Raw genomic sequence first — 20,566 nt, forward strand, 5'->3', positions numbered from 1 at the left:
ATGTGTTCCAATCTATGGAATGCCCACAGACAAAGATATTACAGTGCTTTATTGCCTATTGTGGCTGGCATTCAGAAATTTTGCTTCAACTACTGTAAAATTCTTGTGTACTAGTATAGCATCTTGAAAAATACCTAGTACATGCATGAGAAGTCTCCCAAAAGACTACAGAGACAAATATAATGTGTGAATTTTCTAGATTATAATTCACCATTTGTTCCTCCTTCTCATATTGAATTTTACACATAATATGTCTATTGTAATTGAACTATGGTCAACTCCAAAACTATGAAAGCATTTCCAAAAGAGAAACTAGCCAGTATGTCTTTCCCAAGGTTAGAACTTGGCTTTGTGTAGCTAGTGCATTTAGAGTGATAAGGCCTAAGGCAAACACTCTATGGTTACTAGAAACTGGAGTATGTATTTTGGAGGAATGAAGACAAAACAGAACTCCTATTTATTCCCCCTTGCTTCTCTCAAGCTGACCAGCTCACATACCCATCAGTGTTGTGGTCCTCTGTGATAAACTTTGGGGCCATATGTATCCAGACTACAGCGAGTGAGTCTTACCATTTTGAGGTTATCAGTTGCCTGGGTATTTCAACAGTCATCACGTACAACAGATTTATTAATAGCTTAGGAATGTGAATTTCCCCTGCCTCAAACTAAATGGAAATTAATAATAGCAATTTGGATGTGATTCATTTTCTTCCAAGGTTTGGAAAAGAGCAAACGGTCTTTAAAGTCTTTACTATGGCGAGAACAGAAGCAGTTGTCAGGGGAAGCCTCCTGTTTGGGGGTGAATGGAAAACTTAAGGCTTAAAAAGCAAATCATCTTTCTTTGGAAATCACAGACTGCCTTTTTTCCTTCCTCAGTTTAGTGTGGAAAAAAATGAGACAGTATAAAGTCTTCAAAGCCTGTAACATATTTGTGTGATGATATTAATTGGCCTCCAACATGGACACGACTGGGTGACTGAAGTGAACCAAACTGAACATGGACAAGTGGGATTCTGTACGTTGGCTTATTGAACTTTCAGTTCTATGAGTTGTTCTCTCTCAAGCCTCTGTCCTATTTGTGATAATGTTGGCTTACTTTGTTTTTAATGGCTCCTATGATCCCAGCTGAAGGCAAAAGTAGAACAGGGTGGCAGAGGATGGGATGGTTGGATGGCACTCAGTGGACATGAATTTGAGCAAACTCTAGAAGATAGTGGAGGACAGAGGAGCCTGGTGTGTTGTCATTCATGGGGTCGCAGAGAGTCAGACACGACTTAGCAACTGAACAACAACAAAATATTCTCAGCACTATTTTATGGGTCTTACATATATCACACACTTAACTGTCACAAGATCCCTATGGGGAAATTTCTAGGAATAGCCCCATTTTACAAAGAGAGAAACCAAGCTCAGAGTAAGTGATGGACATGCTCAAGGTCCCATGGACCTGGGTGCAGCAGTGCCCCAAACACACCTCTTCGTGAATGTTCCTTCCTGCCCTGTGTCCTTATTGTCACATCCCGCAGACTGCCAGGATATGGCGAGCTGGCCGTGCGTCTCTCTGTTCTGCAAGCCCAGAGCCACAGTGAGCAGGTACCAAGGGCTGGTGGAGATGCTGTTTTACCATTTTCTCCAGGACTGGTCCTACTATTCCTGGGTGTTTTCTAAGTCTCCTGTTCCCATTTCCCCCGATCTGTCCCCGTGTTGACTGCTCCCATCCCCACACACAGTGGGCGGCAATGTATTCTAATAGATGATATAAATTATAATAAGCCATTATCAAACCAGTCAATCCTAAAAGAAATCAACCCTGAGCATTCATTAGAAGGACTGATGCTGAAGCTGAAGCTCCAATATTTTGGCCACCTGATGCAAAGAGCTGATTCCTTGGAAAAGACTGATGCTGGGAAAGATTGCAGGCAAGAGGAGAAGGGGATGACAGAGGATGAGATGGTTGGATGACATCACTGACTCAATGGACATGAGCTTGAACAAACTCCAGGAGAGAGTAACAGACAGGAAGCCAGGGGTGCTGCAGTCCACGAGATCACAGAGTCAGACATGACTTAGTGACTGAACTACAACAAAATAATCTATAAACTATAGTGACCATTTGAGCAATAGAGTGAAAAGGAAACAGTTGCATACTTACTCAAGACATGCCAGGCCCTGATCACTTGATATAGAAATCACTTGATATGAGCTGATTTCTTTAAGCCTCAAGATGTCTCCATGTAGGCCCTGAGAGTTTAAGTCACTTGCCCGAAGTGTCCTGTATTGATAGGAGCAGAGCTGAAAGGAGTCTAGCCTTTGAGCCTGACTTGAAGAATTGGACACCACGCACACAGTCTCCTCATTTGGGCTTTGTGGTCCTATAACTGCCCACCGTATACCATTAAACATTATTATAATATAGTAGCTGCAAAATTACATTTTGATGAAAATAGTTAAAGTGGATAGAAGACGTGTGGCCTAAGAAACAAATAAACATTCTTACTGCATGGTGGAAATACTGTGATATTCATTTGGCAATAGACCACAAACACTTATAGTCCACAAGGCAAAAAATTGAAAGAAAATCAGTTCTGCAGAAAGTTCTGGGAGAAGCAGGGTCACTTGCCAACCAAATTAATAAGGACTGGTTACTGTCCATAGCATTCAAGAGCAACAGCGTCCTGAACAGAGCTCCACGGGTACTATGTCTCACCATTTTTTCTAAATATGTTTTATTTTCATGATATTCGAGACTTTTGACCAAGGTCATTTTATTTTACCACCAATGGCTATTTTTGTGATGTGGCTGCATGCAAAAGCCATATACTGAAAAAGACTTTATGTGAGGATACAGTTTCAGGCCGTAGGGACAGTGTAAATAAAAGGTCCTTTGTTCCTGTAGGCGAGCATCAAATGTCAGTTCGGAAGCAATTGATTAATACTTCACAATAGTTTCTCTGGCTTATGTTTTAGGTACATTGCTTAACTTGAAAGCCAGATAACCACAAACTCATAGTTCCTTTCCTTTATTTCATTTTGAGCGATATTGTGAGCAATAAAATGCCACACAATACAGTGCAAGGAATTGGTGCTTCAGGCATCAAAAAGTTGAAAAAGAAACTACGAAAATGTATTTGAGCAGGTTCGTAACAGGCCGAGTAGCTGTAGTAATGGTTCACTTTGTGTCTTTTCCTAACATTAAGAAAACTCTTTGAACTTTCATATATATATATATATATATATATATTAGAAATGATCCAGAGGTGGATAAGGAGACTATCATGCTAGAAATGATAAGACTGAAAATCATTTCTGGAGGAACTCATGACCTCAGAACTTGAAAGTTATTGTTTGCCCGCTTGAAATGTTCAAACTGTTCAAACTTGAGCAAAAGTAATAGTAAGTAAAAGTAATACTGTCATATATCTTATGTGCAAGAAAAAACTCATTATATTCGAAACCATTACTTCCCTCAATTATTTACACTTACAGATTTCAGAATTGTCTCACATCGTTTGAGTTTCAACTCTGAGTGATTCTGACAATGATGAGAATATGATGTAGAACCAAGTCACAAGGATTTATGAAAATATTTAACTGAACATGTTTATAATGTAAGAATTGTGATTTCCTGGTTTCAAGTATCAAAGATATTCTTAAATTCATGTTAACCCTTTATCCCCCCATTTTTCATAACATTAAACATTTGAGTTAAAAGTGAGATTCCCTTTTTGTCCCTGCTCAGACTTACTTTCCTCTGCTCTCACCATCGTGAGTTTGGGTGCATCTCTTTAATCTGTCTTTGTATGGTCTCTCTCCCTCTTACACGTACATGTGTGTGTTTGTATTTATATGCAATATTATTTAGTCAGTGTCTTAAAATTTTTTCATCATCGGAGTCCTGGAGTACATGTCTCACGTGCAGTTTATGTTTTCCACTCTATATTTTGCTTTTGAGCCTGACCCATGTGTGCACTGGGCTTCCCTGGTGCCTCAGATGGTAAAGAATCTGTCTGCAATGCAAGAGACCCAGATTCAATCCCTGTGTTGGGAGGATCCGCTGCAGAAAGGAATGGCAACCCACTCCAGGATTCTTGCCTGGGAAATCCCATAAACAGAGAAGCCTAGCAGACTCTGGGCTTCCCTCATAGCTCAGTTGGTAAAGAATCCACCTGCAATGCAGGAGACCCCAGTTCGATTCCTGGGTGGGGAAGATCCCCTGGAGAAGGGATAGGCTACTCCTCCAGTGTTCTTGGGCTTCGCTTGTGGCTCAGCTGGTAAAGAATCCCCCTCCAATGTGGGAGACCTGGCTTTGCTTCCTGGGTTGGGAAGATTCCCCTGGAAAAAGGGAAGGCTACAGTCCATGGAGTCGCAAGAAGTCAGACATGACTAAGCAAGTGACGCTTTCACTTTATGTACATCACATATTGGGCTAATTTGCTTTAGTGGGCAAATGGTGTTTTCCATGTTATGTCATATATGATGTGGAATCCTACTATTATGGAGCAGAATTTGTCAGTTTCCCTATTGTTGTTCCCTTAGGTTGTTTCGTTTGTTTGGCTACTGCCAGCGTATAGGCAGGAACAGTCTGTATAAGTTTTCTGGGCACAGGTGCACAGGTTTCCCTGAAGGCTCTACCTAGAAGGAAAATTGCTGGATGACTGGATTGTTGTTAAGTCATTAAGTCATGTCTGACTCTTTCAGACCCCATGGACTGTAGCCCTCTAGGCTTCTCCTTCCATGGGATTTCCCAGGCAAGAATACTGGAGTGGGTTGCCATTTCCTCTTGCACGGTATCTTCCTGACCCAGGGATGGAACTCACATCTCCCACATTGACAGGTGGGTTCCTTACCACTGAACTACCAGGGAAGCCTGGATGATTGGGTATTTGCACATAAAACATTATCAGATATTGACTCACAACTCACCCAAGTGTTTCGCTAGTTTGCTGTCCCACATACAGTGTATGAGTTAACATTTCTTCATCTCCTCTTCAACATTTAGCACAGTCAGACTTTCTAGTAGTTTTATAGACTGTGGAGGATTAAAGAGGTATCTGTCAATTTCTATTCTTTTAACTTTGGATAGGATTGAGTCTCTTTTAATGTATGCATTCTTGGTTTTTCTGCTCTTCATCAATTTTACATATATTAGTTGACCTCTTTCCTACTTGATCTCTTAATCTCTTCCTCATTGATTTATAGGAGTTATTTATAATGTTCTGCAAGATAACCCTTTGTAAGCTGTATGCATTGTAAATATCTTCTCCCAGGATGTGGCTTGTTTTTTCACCTTAGTTTCTGGAGTTTATGGCTTTAATTGCATAGGAGTTCAATTTTTGTGCCAAGTGTGTGAATAGAATGTTAGTTTAGAAAGTAGTCTCTAGAAGCAGGTGGTCAGGGTAATAATCCTGGCTTCAGTATTTGTTGACTGTGGGGTCTCCAGCAAGTTCCATAAGAACTTTTCAGCTCAGTTTCATCCTCTATAAAATGGGAAAATATCACCTCTCAAAAGTTTTGTTGTAAAGTTTAACTAGAAATCAGTTAGAATATTGCCTGTTGTAAAGCGAAAGGTATCTATGCATTTGCTACTAGGATTTGTGCTTTTAAAATATTGTTTTAAAAATTCTTTTCTAGCATTACCAGTATATATTTATGTGTGTGTGTGTTTGTGTGTGTGTTTGTATTTAAAAGCTAAATGTTACTTACGATGGTCTTTGTTATAAATATATATGTGTATTCTCACAATAATTGAGTTCTGAAACTTATATGAAGTTGTATTTAAATATGCATGTGTGTGTGCTAAGTCTCTTTAGTCATGTCCAAGTCTTTACAACTCTGTGGACTGCAGCCTGTCAGGCTTCTCTGCCCATGGGATTCTCCAGGCAAGAATATTGGAATGGGTTGCCATGCCCTCCTCCAGGGGATCTTCCTGATCCAGGGATCTTCCTGAACCCACGTCTCTTTTATCTCCTGCATTAGCAGGCAGATTCTCTACCACTAGTGCCGCTAAAGCCCACATTTAATTCTTTAGACATTATTTCTAGTCTAAGAAATAGAATTTTGGTAGTGAAAGCAAACTTTATTTCCTGAAACCGAACATACATGAAAGCTACAACAGCCTCAAAACTGACTTTTATATTAGATTAAGTTGAATGATATGATTGGGGGAAAGACACCTTAAATAAGAGTGTCTGAAGTATAGGCATAATTTTTATTGAATGAATAAAGAGTTTGCTTTTTAAAAAAAAAAGTGTCCACCTTAGGGCAGCTTTTAAGAATCAATTGCATAAATATGCAATTGCATAGAAAGTAAAGGGCACACATAAAGGAAATAAAATCCAAACCCAGTGTCTCTTGGGACTTCTATTTTCTGTGATCAGTCATACTTTTAGTGCATTTTAACTCTGCTAAGGAAATCAGGAAACCATTTACATGATTAATGCTCTTTGTCTGCTCCAGAGGAGATACCCCTGCTTCGAGCAGATAATTTCATTTTTGCTGTCAATAGTATTTTTTCAATTGTGATAAAAAAATGTTTCTTCTTGTTTCTGTTGCACATAAAATTGAAACTATTTTTAAAGAAATGAACAAAAAGTAAATATGTAACAGTGTGATGTGTACTTCTATGTGTAAAATCACCCATTACTGTGGATGAGGGGATAAATCTCAAAGGATGCGAAATGCCGGAGCACTGCCTTATTTGTGCCAGGGTGACCGGAGACGTTTTCTCCCAGCTCTAAACTGTGGAAATGAAAGATGGAGAAGTTGGAGATGCCTTATGAACTCAAATAATGGCATATTTCTGTATTATTCAGTGTGACATTTATTCTGCCCAAGAAAACAACCCTCCAGCTTCAGAGTTTTAACAAAACTGTGGTTTATTTGTCATTCATGTTGTGTCTTCTCTGGTTTGGCAGAAATTTCCCCGGCATGTGGTTACTCAGGGACCCTTCTCAACATAGGGCTTCACAAGGGAGTGCATGGAAACCACATGTCCGCTCTTCTGTGCTTGGGGCAGGAGGTGGTACATGGCCCCCAACACATGCAGGGTGGGAGAGAATTGTGATCTTCAGTGTGCCCAGGAGTGGAGAGCAGGGCTTTGATGAGCATGGAAGAAACTTCCAGCGACTTATGCATTCTTATTGTTTCAAGTGGGAAGTAGCAACTGGATTTTCCTCCATGACTTTTTGTTGCTGTTGTTTTGATTGGATGGGGGATTTTTAAAATTCTACAGTGATTTAAAATTTTCAAGAAAAGCTTCACACGTACGATTTTGTGTAATCCCGTGATAACCCTCCCCCCACCAACCCCTATCTTGCCCCTCCTTCCTGCACGCCCTCCACTGGTAACAACTGGTTTCTTCTCTATTCCTAAGTCTGCATTACTGTTTGTTTTATTCACGGGTTTATTGTTGTTGTTTTTTGATTCCACATATAAGTTATACAGTCCATGGGATTTTCTAGGCCAGAATACTGTACAGTACTATACATTCCATGGAATTCTCCAGGACAGAGCACTGGAGTGGGTAGCCTATTCCTCCTCCAGCGGACCTTCCTGATCCAGGAATCGAACCTGGGTCTCCTGCAGTGCAGGTGGATTCTTTACTGACTGAGCTATCAGGAAAGCCCCATATAAGTGATAGCATATAGCATTTCAGAGAAGGCAATGGCACCCAACTCCAGTACTCTTGCCTGGAAAATCCCATGGATGGAGGAGCCTGGTGGGCTGCAGTCCATGGGGTCACGAAGAGTTGGACACGACTGAGTGATTTCACTTTCACTTTTCACTTTCATGCATTGGAGAAGGAAATGGCAACCCACTCCAGTGTTCTTGCCTGGAGAGTCCCAGGGACGGCAGAGCCTGGTGGGCTGCCATCTGTGGGGTTGCACAGAGTCTGACACAACTGAAGCGACTTAGCAGCAGCAGCAGCAGCAGCATATAGCATTTATCTTTCTCTGTCTGACATATTTCATTTAGCATATTGCCAAGTCCATCTGTGTTGCTGCAAATGGGAAATTTTCATTCTTTTTTATGGCATATATCTGTTAATGGACACCCACAATGCCTTCTATACATAATGCTCTTATGAACATTGGATGCACGTGTATTTTCTAATTAGTGGGGTGTTTTTTAGATATATTCCTAGAAGTGGAATTGCTGGGTCATATGTAGTTCTTTGAGAACTACATATTTTAGTTTCCTGAGAAACTTCCATATTGTTTTCCATAAGAGATTGCATCAATTTACATTCCCACTAACAGTGTACAAGGGTTCTCCTTTGTCTACATCCTTGTCAACACTTGTTATTTGTGTTCTCAGGTGTAAAGTGATACCTCGCTGTGGTTTCAATTTGTGTTTCCCTGATGATTAGCGATGTTGAGCATCTTTTCATGTTCCAAGTGTCCATCTGCATTTCCTCTTTGGAAAAAATGTCCACTTAGTTCTGCCCATTTTTTTAATCATGTCGTTTAATTTTTTTTTAATATTGAGCTGTATGTGGCCAAGTTATTTAGCATCAATAAATAGCTACTCCCCAGGGACCAAAAGATATAAGTAATTGTCATGAATTAGCACAGCCCTAGTATACAATAAGTACTTAGCAAAGAAGTGAATTGGTACAAGGCACGAAACGTAGCAGCATACTGAAATGAAGTGAAGTGAAGTCGCTCAGTCGTGTCCGACTCTTTACGACCCTGTGGACTGTAGCCTACCAGGCTCCTCCATCCCTGGGATTCTCCAGGCAGGAATACTGGAGTGAGTTGCCATTTCCTTCTCCAGGAGATCTTCCCAACCCAGGGATCAAACCTGGGTCTCCCATAGTAGCATACAGATAATAGTAAATCGTGAAGGCTATACTATGAAAACATTTGATCATACCAGAAAAATACTGTAGCGGTTTCCTAGGCTGCCATGACAAATTACTACAACGAGTGTCTTAAAATAAATTCATTACCTCACAGATTGGGGGCCAGAAGTTATAGCTTACAGTGAACGATATTGGATTCTTGATCTCCGAAGAAGAAGATTTAGTTTCGGGACCAGAGACTAGGCTTGATCACTCAAGAGCTTTTGTGTAGCAGAGTTTTATTAAAATAACAAAAGGGACAGACAAAGCTTCTGACAAAGACATCAGGAGGCATATGGTGAGTGCCCCCATCACTAGTCTTATCAAGGCCTTATATACTTTACCAGACCTACTCCAATAACATGCATCTGAAATTAACAAGATTAGATTTAACCAGACCCATTCCCACAACATACTTCTTAAGATAACAAGATTGGTCAGAAAACCTTCTTGTTAAGGAGAAACATGTCCTGGAGCAAGATACACTGTTACATTGATTAAAACAAAGCCATGTAGAAAATGTCTTTTTCTCCTTGAGAGCCCCAGATTCCTTTCTCTTTCTAGAGGGCTCCAGACCCCTTTCTCCTCCTCAGGAACCCTGGTCTTCTTATCAGCCTACCAATGAACTGACTCTCTCAGAAGTTCAAAATCACCTATGCTGACAGGGCTTTGTTCCCTCAGTTCAATTCAGTCATTTCAGTCACTGAGTCGTGTCTGACTCTGTGACCCCATGGACTGCAGCACACCAGGCTTCTTTGTCCTTCATCATCTCCTGGAATTTGCTCAATCTCTTATCTATTGAGTTGGTGATGCCATCCAACCATGTCATCCTCTGTCACCCTCAATCTTCTCCTGCCCTCAATCTTTCCCAGCATCAGGATCTTTTCCAATAAGTCAGCTCTTCTCATCAGGTGGCCAAAGGATTGAAGCTTCAGCTTTAGCATCAGTCCTTCCAGTGAATATACAGGGTTGATTTCCATTAGGATTGACTGGTTTGATCTCCTTACTGTCCAAGGGACTCGCAAGAGTCTTCTCCAGTGCCGCAATTCAAAAGCATCAATTCTTCAGCACTCAGCCTTCTTTATGGAGGAATGCTAAGGAGAGAGGATCTTTTCTGAACTCTCCCAGGTTCTGCTGGCTCCAGCCACTCCTTGGCTTATGATACATAACTCCAGTCTCTTGCCTGGAGTTATTCACCTTCACAAGACCTTCACAAGACCTCCTCTGTGTCTTTCTCCACTAGTGTCTTTTATAAGGACATTGATCATTGACTTTCAGAAGCTCTCATCTTAAGATCTTTACCTTAATTACATCTTTAAAAACCCTTTCCCACTAAGTAGCCTTTCACAATTTCTAGGGATTTCGTGTGGACACATCTTTTGGGGGGAAAGGATACCATTCAACTCAGTACAATTTTAAAAACATTTCCCACCCCTATATTAGAGGCCACTTACTAACTGAACATACTTTGTAATTTTTTTAAATATTAACTATAGGATTGCATTTCTGTTTTACATGTTAAACCTTGCACTTAGTTGTTACTGCTTTATAGTGATACACTTTTTGATGCAAGGAGAATTTGCGTCAGAGTGAATTTGTAATGTTATCATTTTAGGTATCAACTGTCTATAGCGCTCATCATTGCAAAACCATTTTCCAATTTGCTAAAATGGATTGGCTGAGGAGAAAGATGCCCTAAAACAGTCTCTTAAGGGACGGCTCTTATATTCATGTATATCAATCATGGCTATTCTGAACACTCATTTATACCAGAATTGCCTTTTCCCCCAGCAAATGTATTCAGAAACCATTTCTAAGGTACAGATTAAAGTTCTAAAACCTACTTTTTATTGTGAAACTGATGAGCTATTCATAGAAGTGCCTTTATCAGAGTAAAAGATCGAGTAAATAGGTGTAGAAAATCATTCTCAAAATGATACCTGTCAGTAATTGTCATATAGATTTCCCACAAATTACTGACATATAAAAAAGGGTATGCTAGAACTATTTGCATATATAATGAAAGAGCTGTTCATACTTAGAAATTTTCAATTTATTTATGTATTTTAAATAAACCATTCAGAGTAAATTTATGTGCCCACCTAGGTACAATATGCACAATATCTTTGGCATGTTATTTACATGAGCCACCCTTTCTACCTGGGTCATTTTTATTATATGATATATTTCTAAAGTGGAAACTTGGGAACTGTATAGTTGGTGGGTGGTAAAGTATTATGATTTTTATATTACTTAATTTGAAATATAATAAACAGCTAAAAGGAACTGCTTATAAGGTATGTCTAGGAAAAGGTGCAGATTTATTTTATCTCTTTATAATGAAAATGGAGAAAGTTATATCTTTATTAGAACCCCTTACAGAGTTTACATGAAACTATTCAGACTTATATTTTAAAATAGCTACAGTTGGGTAGAGCTTCATGTGTATAGAAACTGTCGTAAGTGATAAGTACAGTAGATTGTGATTCGTAAAAAAATCAGCTCTTCTTTTGAAAACTACTGAATGATGTCCATTTATGACATGTTAATACTGTGAATCCAAAGAGGTATATATCAAATAGATTAAAATTATGATTGTATCAAAGCAGGACGCCTTTTCCCAGTAAGAAATTAAAAGGAATTCCATGGAGCTCCCATTACTAACTTAATGTACATTTGCGTCTTACAGTCTAGAGACCTTTAATTTGTAACAAATTCATTATATCTATGTATTCTCTTTTTTACAGTTCAGCAGAAGAGCAGTTTCACTGGCAATCACAAGGTAAGGTACAGCTTCTTTTCTTTATTGAAGTATACTTGAATTACAGTGTTATATAATCTGTATATATTAACATGCATACTTTTTTGTATTCCTTTCCATTATGATTATAAGATAGTCGATCTTGTTCCTTGTGCTATACCGTCATTTCTTTTTGTTTGTCTGTTTTACATATAGTAGGTTATATCTGCTAATCCCAAACCCCTAATTTGTTCCTCTCCTACCCCTTTTCTCAATTGGTAATCATGTTTGTTTTCTTATGTCCATGGATCATTTTGTTTTGCAAACAAGTTCATTTGTATCATATTTTAGATTCCACACACAAATGATAAATAAGTATTTGTCTTTCTCTGACTTCACTCAATATGATAATCTCTAGGTCCATCCATGTTGCTGGAAATGGCATTATTTCATTCTTTTTTACATTGAGTAATATTCCATTGTGTACGTGTATATATATACACAAACACACCACATCTTCTTTATCCATTCATCGGCTGATGGACAGTTAAATTTAAAATACAACTTCTTGATGAGCATTTATACTTACTTCTACACATACCTCTATTGGTTAATTTTCTTAAGAACTTTAGAAAGAAACTTATAAAAATAAATTTGATAAAACATGACACTAAAATTAAGTGATATTGTTTAGAAAGCTCAACAGTTCATGGGAGTTAAGTTTTCCCAATTCCCTAGTAACTTTATGTTTTTCATGGACACATATAATTGGCTAACCTTGGTTTTTAATAGTGGTTGACCAGGGTTTATAATGTGATACCTAATGAGAATTTCATAAAAGTAATAGCATCACTGACTCAGTGGACATGAGTTTGAGTAAACTCTGGGAGTTGGTGATGGACAGTGAGTCCTGGTGTGCTGCAGTCCATGGGGTTGCAAAGTGTTGGACACGACTAAGTGACTGAACTGAACTGAATAGTTTTAGTTACTATGTTTTTGATTATTAAGTGATAGTCTTAAGCTTTAATGTTGAAGAAACCATGTGCTTGTTCATCTCTCTGAAATATTGCATTTCAGATGGTCAAAAAGATATCGAAGATGAGCTCACAACAGGTCTTGAACTGGTGGACTCCTGTATTAGATCACTACAGGAATCAGGAATACTTGACCCACAAGACTATTCAACAAGTGAAAGTAAGTCTAATGGTAATTAAGCTTGAAGACAATTAAAATATAAGAGCATTATGTCATTAATATTGATGAAAGTGAAGTGAAAGTGGCTCAGTCATGTCCCATGGAATGGGAGGCGACCCCATGGACCACACAGTCCGTGGAATTCTCCAGGCCAGAATACTGGAATGGGTAGCCATTCCCTTCTCCTGGGGATCTTCCCAACCCAGGGATCGAACCCAGGTCTCCTGCATTGGAGGTGGATTCTTTACCAGCTGAGCCACCAGGGAAGCCCATTAATATTAATATAGTTAAATCGTGAGCCATATCCTTAGGACTTCAAGATGTGTTTATGCTTATTTTATCAATTTCATTCCACTCTCGTCTACTTCCTTCCTGCATTACCCCACACTAATATTTGATTATGAACTTAATATTTGATTATAAACTCTCTTAAGTCAGTAATGGGGGCTTCCCTGATGGCTTAGATGGTAAAGAGTCTGCCCACAGTGCAAGAGATTGAGGTTCGATCCCTGGGTTGGGAAGATCCCCTGGAGAAGGGAATGACTACCCACCCATTCCAGTATTCTTACTGGAAAATCCCATGGATAGAGGAGGCTGGCGGGCTACAGTCCATGGGGTCACAAAAAATCAGACATGACTGAGCGACTAACATAACAAGTCAGTAATTAGCATCGAGATTTCTCACCAACTATTGACATATTGGTGATTCTCAACCAAGTCTTTGACATCCTTTTTGGCATCTAGATTAGCAAATTGTATGAATTCATCATATAGTTGTTTTATCGACATGCTGTATGCTTTAAACTTAACTGTGAGAGATTCCCAGGTGGTGCAGTAGTAAAGGTATCCGCCTGCCCATGCAGGAGACTCAAGAGACACAGGTTTGATTTCTGGGTCAGAAAGTTCCCCTGGAGTAGGAAATGGCAACCTACTCCAAAATTCTTACCTGGAAAATTCTATGAACAGAGGAGCCTCATGGCCTACAGCTTATGGATGAGGAGCCTGGTGGGCTACAGTTCATGGGGTCCCAAAGAGCTGGACATGACTGAGCACACAGTCAAGGCTTTACTCATACAGATGACTGTTGGTAGGGATCTTAAACGTTGGAACAGTTCTGTAGCAAAATAGATAGAATTGTATAATGTATGCAATACTGTTTATATAGTGCTAGAACTCTTTACATTTCTATCTTTAGCTATCTTGCATGGCTATATTAATCTCAATAAATATTTAAAGATTTTTTTTCTACTTAATTATATGTTTTTCAACCAGAGTGGCTGAAACTTAGAAATAGAAGTTCTCTGAGCTGAAACAAGCCTCATTTTAATAAATCATAAAATTCTCTTGACCTGCTTTAATAAAATCCCACAAAAAGCTCAAAATTAAATCATTAAAACAGACATTACCCTAATAATTTCTACACCAGAAATCCGTGGAGCATTTTATTCCTTAATTTTGAAAAAGTATAATTTCCTTGAAAACCCATCAATGTTTACTATATAAAGGAAAGATATAAGCGTGAGATAGCATGGTGATCCTAAAACCATTTAATGTACATATTAGTTCATTTTCTCTATGATCTTTATAACACCATGACTCTTAAAATAATATCATCATGAATATGCTGGTTTAACCATTTACATCCTCTCATTAAAGCTTCTAAAGTAAGATGCATGAGTGTATTATACTTGTTCTCTGTATTTTATATTTTACAGTGTAAGATTGTTTCCTTTTGTTTCTCAAAGCCTATAAAATATTTACTCTGTAGGGGCAGTTGTAGTTAGAATTATTAATATATTTAATTAATATTTGAGGCACATGCACTCATTTTATTGAGAGTAAGGAAAGCAGAAATAAAACTTCTTGGCAGGATGATAGAGGCTATGTTATTTTTATATAATACTTTTATTATATATTATTATGTAATAATTTTATTATGATTTTAAGAGAGGGTATAACCTTTTATTCATGGAAAGTACAGAAAAAAGGAAAAAAAGAGTAATAGGCAAACAAGTTAAAATAGAAGTGATAAATCAAGTATATCAATCTAGTACTACATGTAAGCATGCTGAATTCTCAGAAAAAAAAATAAAAATTCAGATTTGTAGAAAATGATAAAATCATGAGGTATGTTTAATATGCACACTTATATTAATGAAGTAAATGTTGAAATAAATAGGCATTTACTATTTAGACAAATACTAACGGACAAATAGACAAGTAGAATAGACAAAGAAATGACGGCAAATACAACAACCACAAAGAGTAGGATTGGGAAGAATAATGTGAAATAAAGTGGAATTTACCACAGAATCACTAAGCAGGGCCAAAAAGGAATTATGTAGTGAAAATATATTAACTTATAATCATATGGCAAAATCTGGTGAGCATACATGTGCCAAACAACATAACGTCTCAATATTAAAAATGAAAGAGATTGATGAAAAATAATGTGAACGTTCTCAGAATAAGACTGAATAACAGGAGAAGAAGCCACAGAAAGTTGGATAAATAATTAACAAATCAATGCATTAAATGAATTTTTTAAAGGTATACTTTTTGAATAACAATAACCATTTGCTTTATATGTCCAAGGAAAATTTATAAAAATTGATCAGCTAATGGGCTGTAAAGATAATTCTAAAAGTTATAAAGTATAGAAAGGCCACATTCTTTTATAATAATTCAGTAAAATTAAAAGTAAACAATAAATGATAAGCAAAAATATAATAACATTAAAATTAAGAAACATACTTTTGGGTTTACCGAATCAAATGTGAAAGCAGGAAGAAAATTACATACTCTTTTATATTTACAAAGCAAATGAAATTGCAACATTTTATAATGAAAGCATAAGGGTATGGCAAAAAAATGCATTCAGAGGAAATCGAAATTTTATTATTAAAAATAAAAGATAATAATGAGCTCAGCATCCCTTTATATGGGACACCTTAAAAAGAGCTAAATAAATCAAAATAAGCTAGGAAGATGGAAATAAATTATAAAAGCAGTGCAGAGATAACATAATATAAAATTAAAGAGTAGAAGAGATAAATATTAGAGGAGATAAACAGCTATATGAACTTTTAAAAAATAACTTTGTCAACTAATAATCCCAAACATCCTAAATTTAATTTGTTTGGCAGTGCATTTGCTAAGCTGGCTTTTCTCTAGTTGGAGCAAGCAGGGCCTTCTCTCTAGTTTGGGTGCTCGGGCTTCTCATTGCAGTGGCTTCTCTTGTTGTGGAGCTGGGCTCTAGGGCATCAGTCGTTGCAGCTGAGAGCTCAGTAGTTGCAGTTCCCAGGCTCTAAAGTGCAGGCTCAATAGCTGTGGCCCACGGGCTTAGTTGCTCCAAGGCATGTGGGATCTTCCTGGACCAGGGATCGAACCCATGTCTCCTGTATTGGCCCGTGGATTCTTTACGACTGAGCCACGGAAGAAGTCTGTGAATTTCTAAACTGAGACACTACACACAGGAGAAATAGAAGGTTCAGTGTTCACTTTTGAATTTCTGTAAAACATGTCCAAACATTACCTGCAAAAGATTTATCTTTATTACAGGAAATTTAAATGTACTAGTAAGGGTTTTTAAAATAGATTTGCTAACTGCTGAATTTTTGATTATCAGAAAGATTAGTTTATGTTATTATATACTGATTTTTCTTTTTGAAGACTCCTAGGAGTTAATTGTTCATTTTTGAAGGCCCTGCTTCTTGTTTGAAGATTGTCGTTGTTGTTGCTAAGTTACTAAGTCATGTCCCCATGGACTTTGCGACCCCATGGACTGCAGCACGCCAAGTTTTTCTGTCCTTCACTATCTCCCAGAGTTTTCGGTGATGTCATCCAACCATCTCATCCTCCGTCGCCCCCGTTCTCCTCTTGTAATCAATCTTTCCCAGCATCAGGGTCTTTTCCAATAAGTTGGCTCTTTACATCAGGGGGCCAAAGGATTGGAGCTTAAACAAAGTAAAATGAAAACAAACAACAAACCCAGGTGATTCAAATGCTGCTTGAAATTTTATGCTAAAGGATCTGAATCACAGTAAACTATGGAATATTGTTATTCTTAAGAAACATTGGTTCTTAACATTTTCAGAGCCAGTTTGAGACTGAATGAAGTAACATTTAGGGAATTAATTTTAAAATATTGAGTAGATAATTATCATTTGAGGGATCAATTATTGCTTATTTTAAGTACTCAGAATATCAGAAAATAAAAATCCTAATTGCTGTTTGTGTTTGTATCAGGGCCCAGATGGAAAATAGAGTCTTCTCAAAAAGAGTTTAAATGAAGAGAATTTAATTAAAGGTCCATTTACAAACGAGTGAGCAAGATTAAGGGAACAGTCGATGCCTGAAGAAGTATTCGGGGAGTAGCAACAGATGGAAACCCTTGCCACCCTTAGTCCCAAAGGAAAAATCTACGAAGCAGTGCCAGCAGAGTCAGGAGGCACGGTTGGGGGGAACAGAAGAATAAACGTTCTAGCCTCTCTCTCCTCCTGCCTTGCACTGGCCAAGTCTAGTCTTAAATCAAGTGCCAAGGGGCCCTTGTGATACAGTCTCTGTGGGGAGAAAGGCAGAGAATGAATATGGGGCAGCAAAGAGAATAGTTGGCACCACATTCTACTCAGTTCTAGAACAACATGCCATGTTTATCTTTACACAGATATAACATATTCCTATGTACCAGTGCTTTGATGTGTTTCATATAATTAGCACACGCCCATCAGATTCTGCCCATCCCTTGTTTTTGTGATGATTCAATCAATAGTCTCATTAGCTAGGACAGACATGAAGTAGCTGATGCTAAATTGGACCTGGCACACTGCCCTTGAGAGCTGGAATCTTAGTCCTAACCTGAAAGAGACCAAAACAACACTAAAGACAGTCTAAAACCAGCTTGAAAAATGTACAGTGGCAACCAGTCTCAGTCCCTAAGCACTTAATACGTAATTCATTGTGTTTAAAAGCTTTTGTTATTTTTCTTTCCAGGGTCTGATTAAAATAAACTTTGAATTTTAGTAAACCCACCTTCTTGACCCTAAGGCAAGCAATAACTGCTCCAGCAATATGAACTACAGTGTCCCACACTTATCAGTGTTTCCCAACACTTTGCATTTTTTTTTAAAGTGCTATCATAAACAGTATGTAAATCATTTGTACAACCTTTGCCAACCCGCCACTATTCTATGGCTGCCAGCTGTGTAATTTCAACTCTAACAAATACATGACATGGAGTCACTGGAAGAATTGCCGTTGTTTTACTGAAAAAAAAAAAAAAAGTTATTGACAGAGGCTCAGGGCCATTGCGGAGAAGGCAATGGCACCCCACTCCAGTACTCTTGTCTGGAAAATCCCATGGATGGAGGAGCCTGGTGGGCTGCAGTCCATGGGGTCGCTAAGAGTCGGACATGACTGAGTGACTTCACTTTCATGCATTGGAGAAGGAAATGGCAACCCACTCCAGTGTTCTCGCCTGGAGAATCCCAGGGACAGAGGAGCTTAGTGGGCTGCCGTCTGTGGGGTCGCGCAAAGTTGGACACGACTGACGTGACTTAGCAGCAGTAGCAGCAGGGCCATTGATGTTGGGAAAGATTGAAGGCAAAAGGAGAAGAGGGCGGTGAGGAGGAGATGATTAGATATCATCACCAACTCAATAGACATGAGTTTGAACAAATTCTGGGAAACAGTAAAGGACAGGGAAGCCTGGAGTGCTTCAGTCCAGGGGGGCACAAAGAGTCAGATCCAACTGAGTGACCGTACAACAGCAACAATAGAGCCATTAGCTTCGCATATAATACACAGCTTGACCCAAACTGTATGTCATGGACCAAGCATGTTATTTGATCCACGCATCCTTGGAGATACAAAGTCAGAGATTAAAAACATTTGTAAGTCAAAATCAGAGAGGAAATGTGCTTCTTGTGGGGGGATAGGGGATGGCTTATATGTTTACTTGTTTCTTCACTAAGTCATGTCCAGCTCTTTTGAGACTCCATGAACCGTAGCCTGCTAGTCTCCTCTGTCCATGGGATTTCCCAGGCAAGAATACTGAAGTTGGTTGCCATTTCCTTCCCCAGGGGATCTTCCCAACCCAGGGATCGAATCTGGATTTCCTGTGTCTCCTGCATTGCAGGCGGATTCTTTACTACTGAGCCACTGGGGAAGCCCCCTTCTGTGTTTATAGATAGTGTTGTTGAATATCATGAAATAGTAATTATTTGTTTCTATAGCACTTGGACAAATTGAAATTCTACCACATCCTAGAAAATCCCAGCATTCAGTAGGAAGGAAATCTTAGGAGCTTAATATATTCTGAATATTATGGCAAAGAAAGGAATGTTATTTAATTGAGTTCTCAATTCAGAATATATTCAAAAAATTAAGAATCAATCATAAAGGTTACCATTCTGAGCAGGTAAAATCTAAATAGAGTGATCATATATAGTTTGATAGAAAGGAATACATTACTTCCTCTTGATTTACAGTCTGTCATCTTCATTTAATTACTGCAAATATGTTTAATTCCATGAGGTGGAAAAACCATTGAGAGATTGGGTTATTAAAAATACTATAAAATATAACCCCTTACATTCTTATGGAATAATAATAAAGATAAGAGACAACCTTGGGAGGTGAATATTTTTGCAATTCCTGGCAAGCGTGGCAACAAAGGATTCAGAAGTGGTTTGGGAGGATGACACTTTTATAGTGATTAGAGTAATCAAGATGATAAATATATAAATAATGTGACTCACTGTTGATAATCTGATAGGGTGGAAACCAGATCCTCAGTTAGACCTGATGGGGTGCAGAGACTCTGGGTAGGTAGGGGTCCAAGGTAATCCATCCTGCCCTTGGAGCCACAAGATCTAGATTCCAGCCCTACTGTTCCCCTCACTCCACAAGTAGCTGAGGACTGTCACCTGGGCCCAGAGACCCCAAGTCCCTTCCTGGGCATGTATTTATTCAAGTCAATTGAGTACATCCTTGGTTGTTCATTCCTTGTATTTCTTCATCATATACCCTTCGGTCCAAAGTTTTTGAAATGCAAACAAGCCAGTCTCCGCTCCACAAATTGGTCAGAATTGAAGCCTGAAATTGTCTGATGCTTCATGCATCCTTTTCTTTCCTTTCCAGGTTCAATCACATCCACCCACCCCACTACCTTTGGTGTTACAAAGCCCATGGGAAGTTGGCAGGGGAAAGTATAAACAAAAGTGGGGGAAAACACCCAAGTAGCACACAGGGTATATAGTAATATCCTCCAGAAAGCTGTCATTATCTTTTCTTCCAGACTGGACCTTTACCTCTTCTTCAGCTAAGGTTCTATTTCTTTCTCTTATATTTCTTTCTGGGCTTCTCTCATGGCTGAATCAGTAAAGAATCCATCTGCAAAGCAGGAGACCTGGGTTCAGTCCCTGGGTTGGAAAGATTCCCCTGGAAGAGGGCATGGCAACCCACTTAAGTATCATATTTCTTTCTATCACAGACAGAGAGATGTATGTCTTTCTATCACATAGACATTTGAGAAGCATGCTATAGCTTCCGCAAAGAGATCACCAGCTCAGAGGCAGACCTAGGAAATGAAGGGATGGGCAAACACCTAAAATACCAACTGCTCCTTATCCATTCCCTAAGCAGGAGGAAAAAAATGCAAATTTCTCATTAAAAACATCATTCTCATCTGTGTTCTCAGGGTCTCCTGGAATCAAGCACAGATTTTAGAGCCTGGCAGAGATTTTTAATGAAAACATAATTGGGGCCTGAAATTGTCAAGGCACCCTACG

The 20,566-nt window shown here is 38.7% G+C and overlaps 1 protein-coding gene across 3 annotated transcripts in view; it reads left to right on the forward strand.

Moving 5' to 3' along the window:
* The window catches only part of CTNND2 (catenin delta 2), a 1,117,159-nt gene that overhangs the window by 597,993 nt on the left and 498,600 nt on the right, over nucleotides 1–20,566 (forward strand). For 2 of the 3 annotated variants that reach the window (XM_027980164.3, XM_027980165.3), the window contains exons 4-5: nucleotides 11,590–11,624; nucleotides 12,660–12,776. In XM_027980164.3, coding sequence (XP_027835965.2) covers nucleotides 11,590–11,624; nucleotides 12,660–12,776 — 152 coding nt within the window. Of the gene's footprint in view, nucleotides 1–9,134; nucleotides 11,625–12,659; nucleotides 12,777–20,566 lie in introns of those variants that run through there. The other variant, XM_042233932.2, reaches the window with a different exon arrangement.

Source organism: Ovis aries, chromosome 16 (genome assembly GCF_016772045.2).
Source record: "Ovis aries strain OAR_USU_Benz2616 breed Rambouillet chromosome 16, ARS-UI_Ramb_v3.0, whole genome shotgun sequence".
NCBI lineage: Eukaryota > Metazoa > Chordata > Mammalia > Artiodactyla > Bovidae > Ovis > Ovis aries.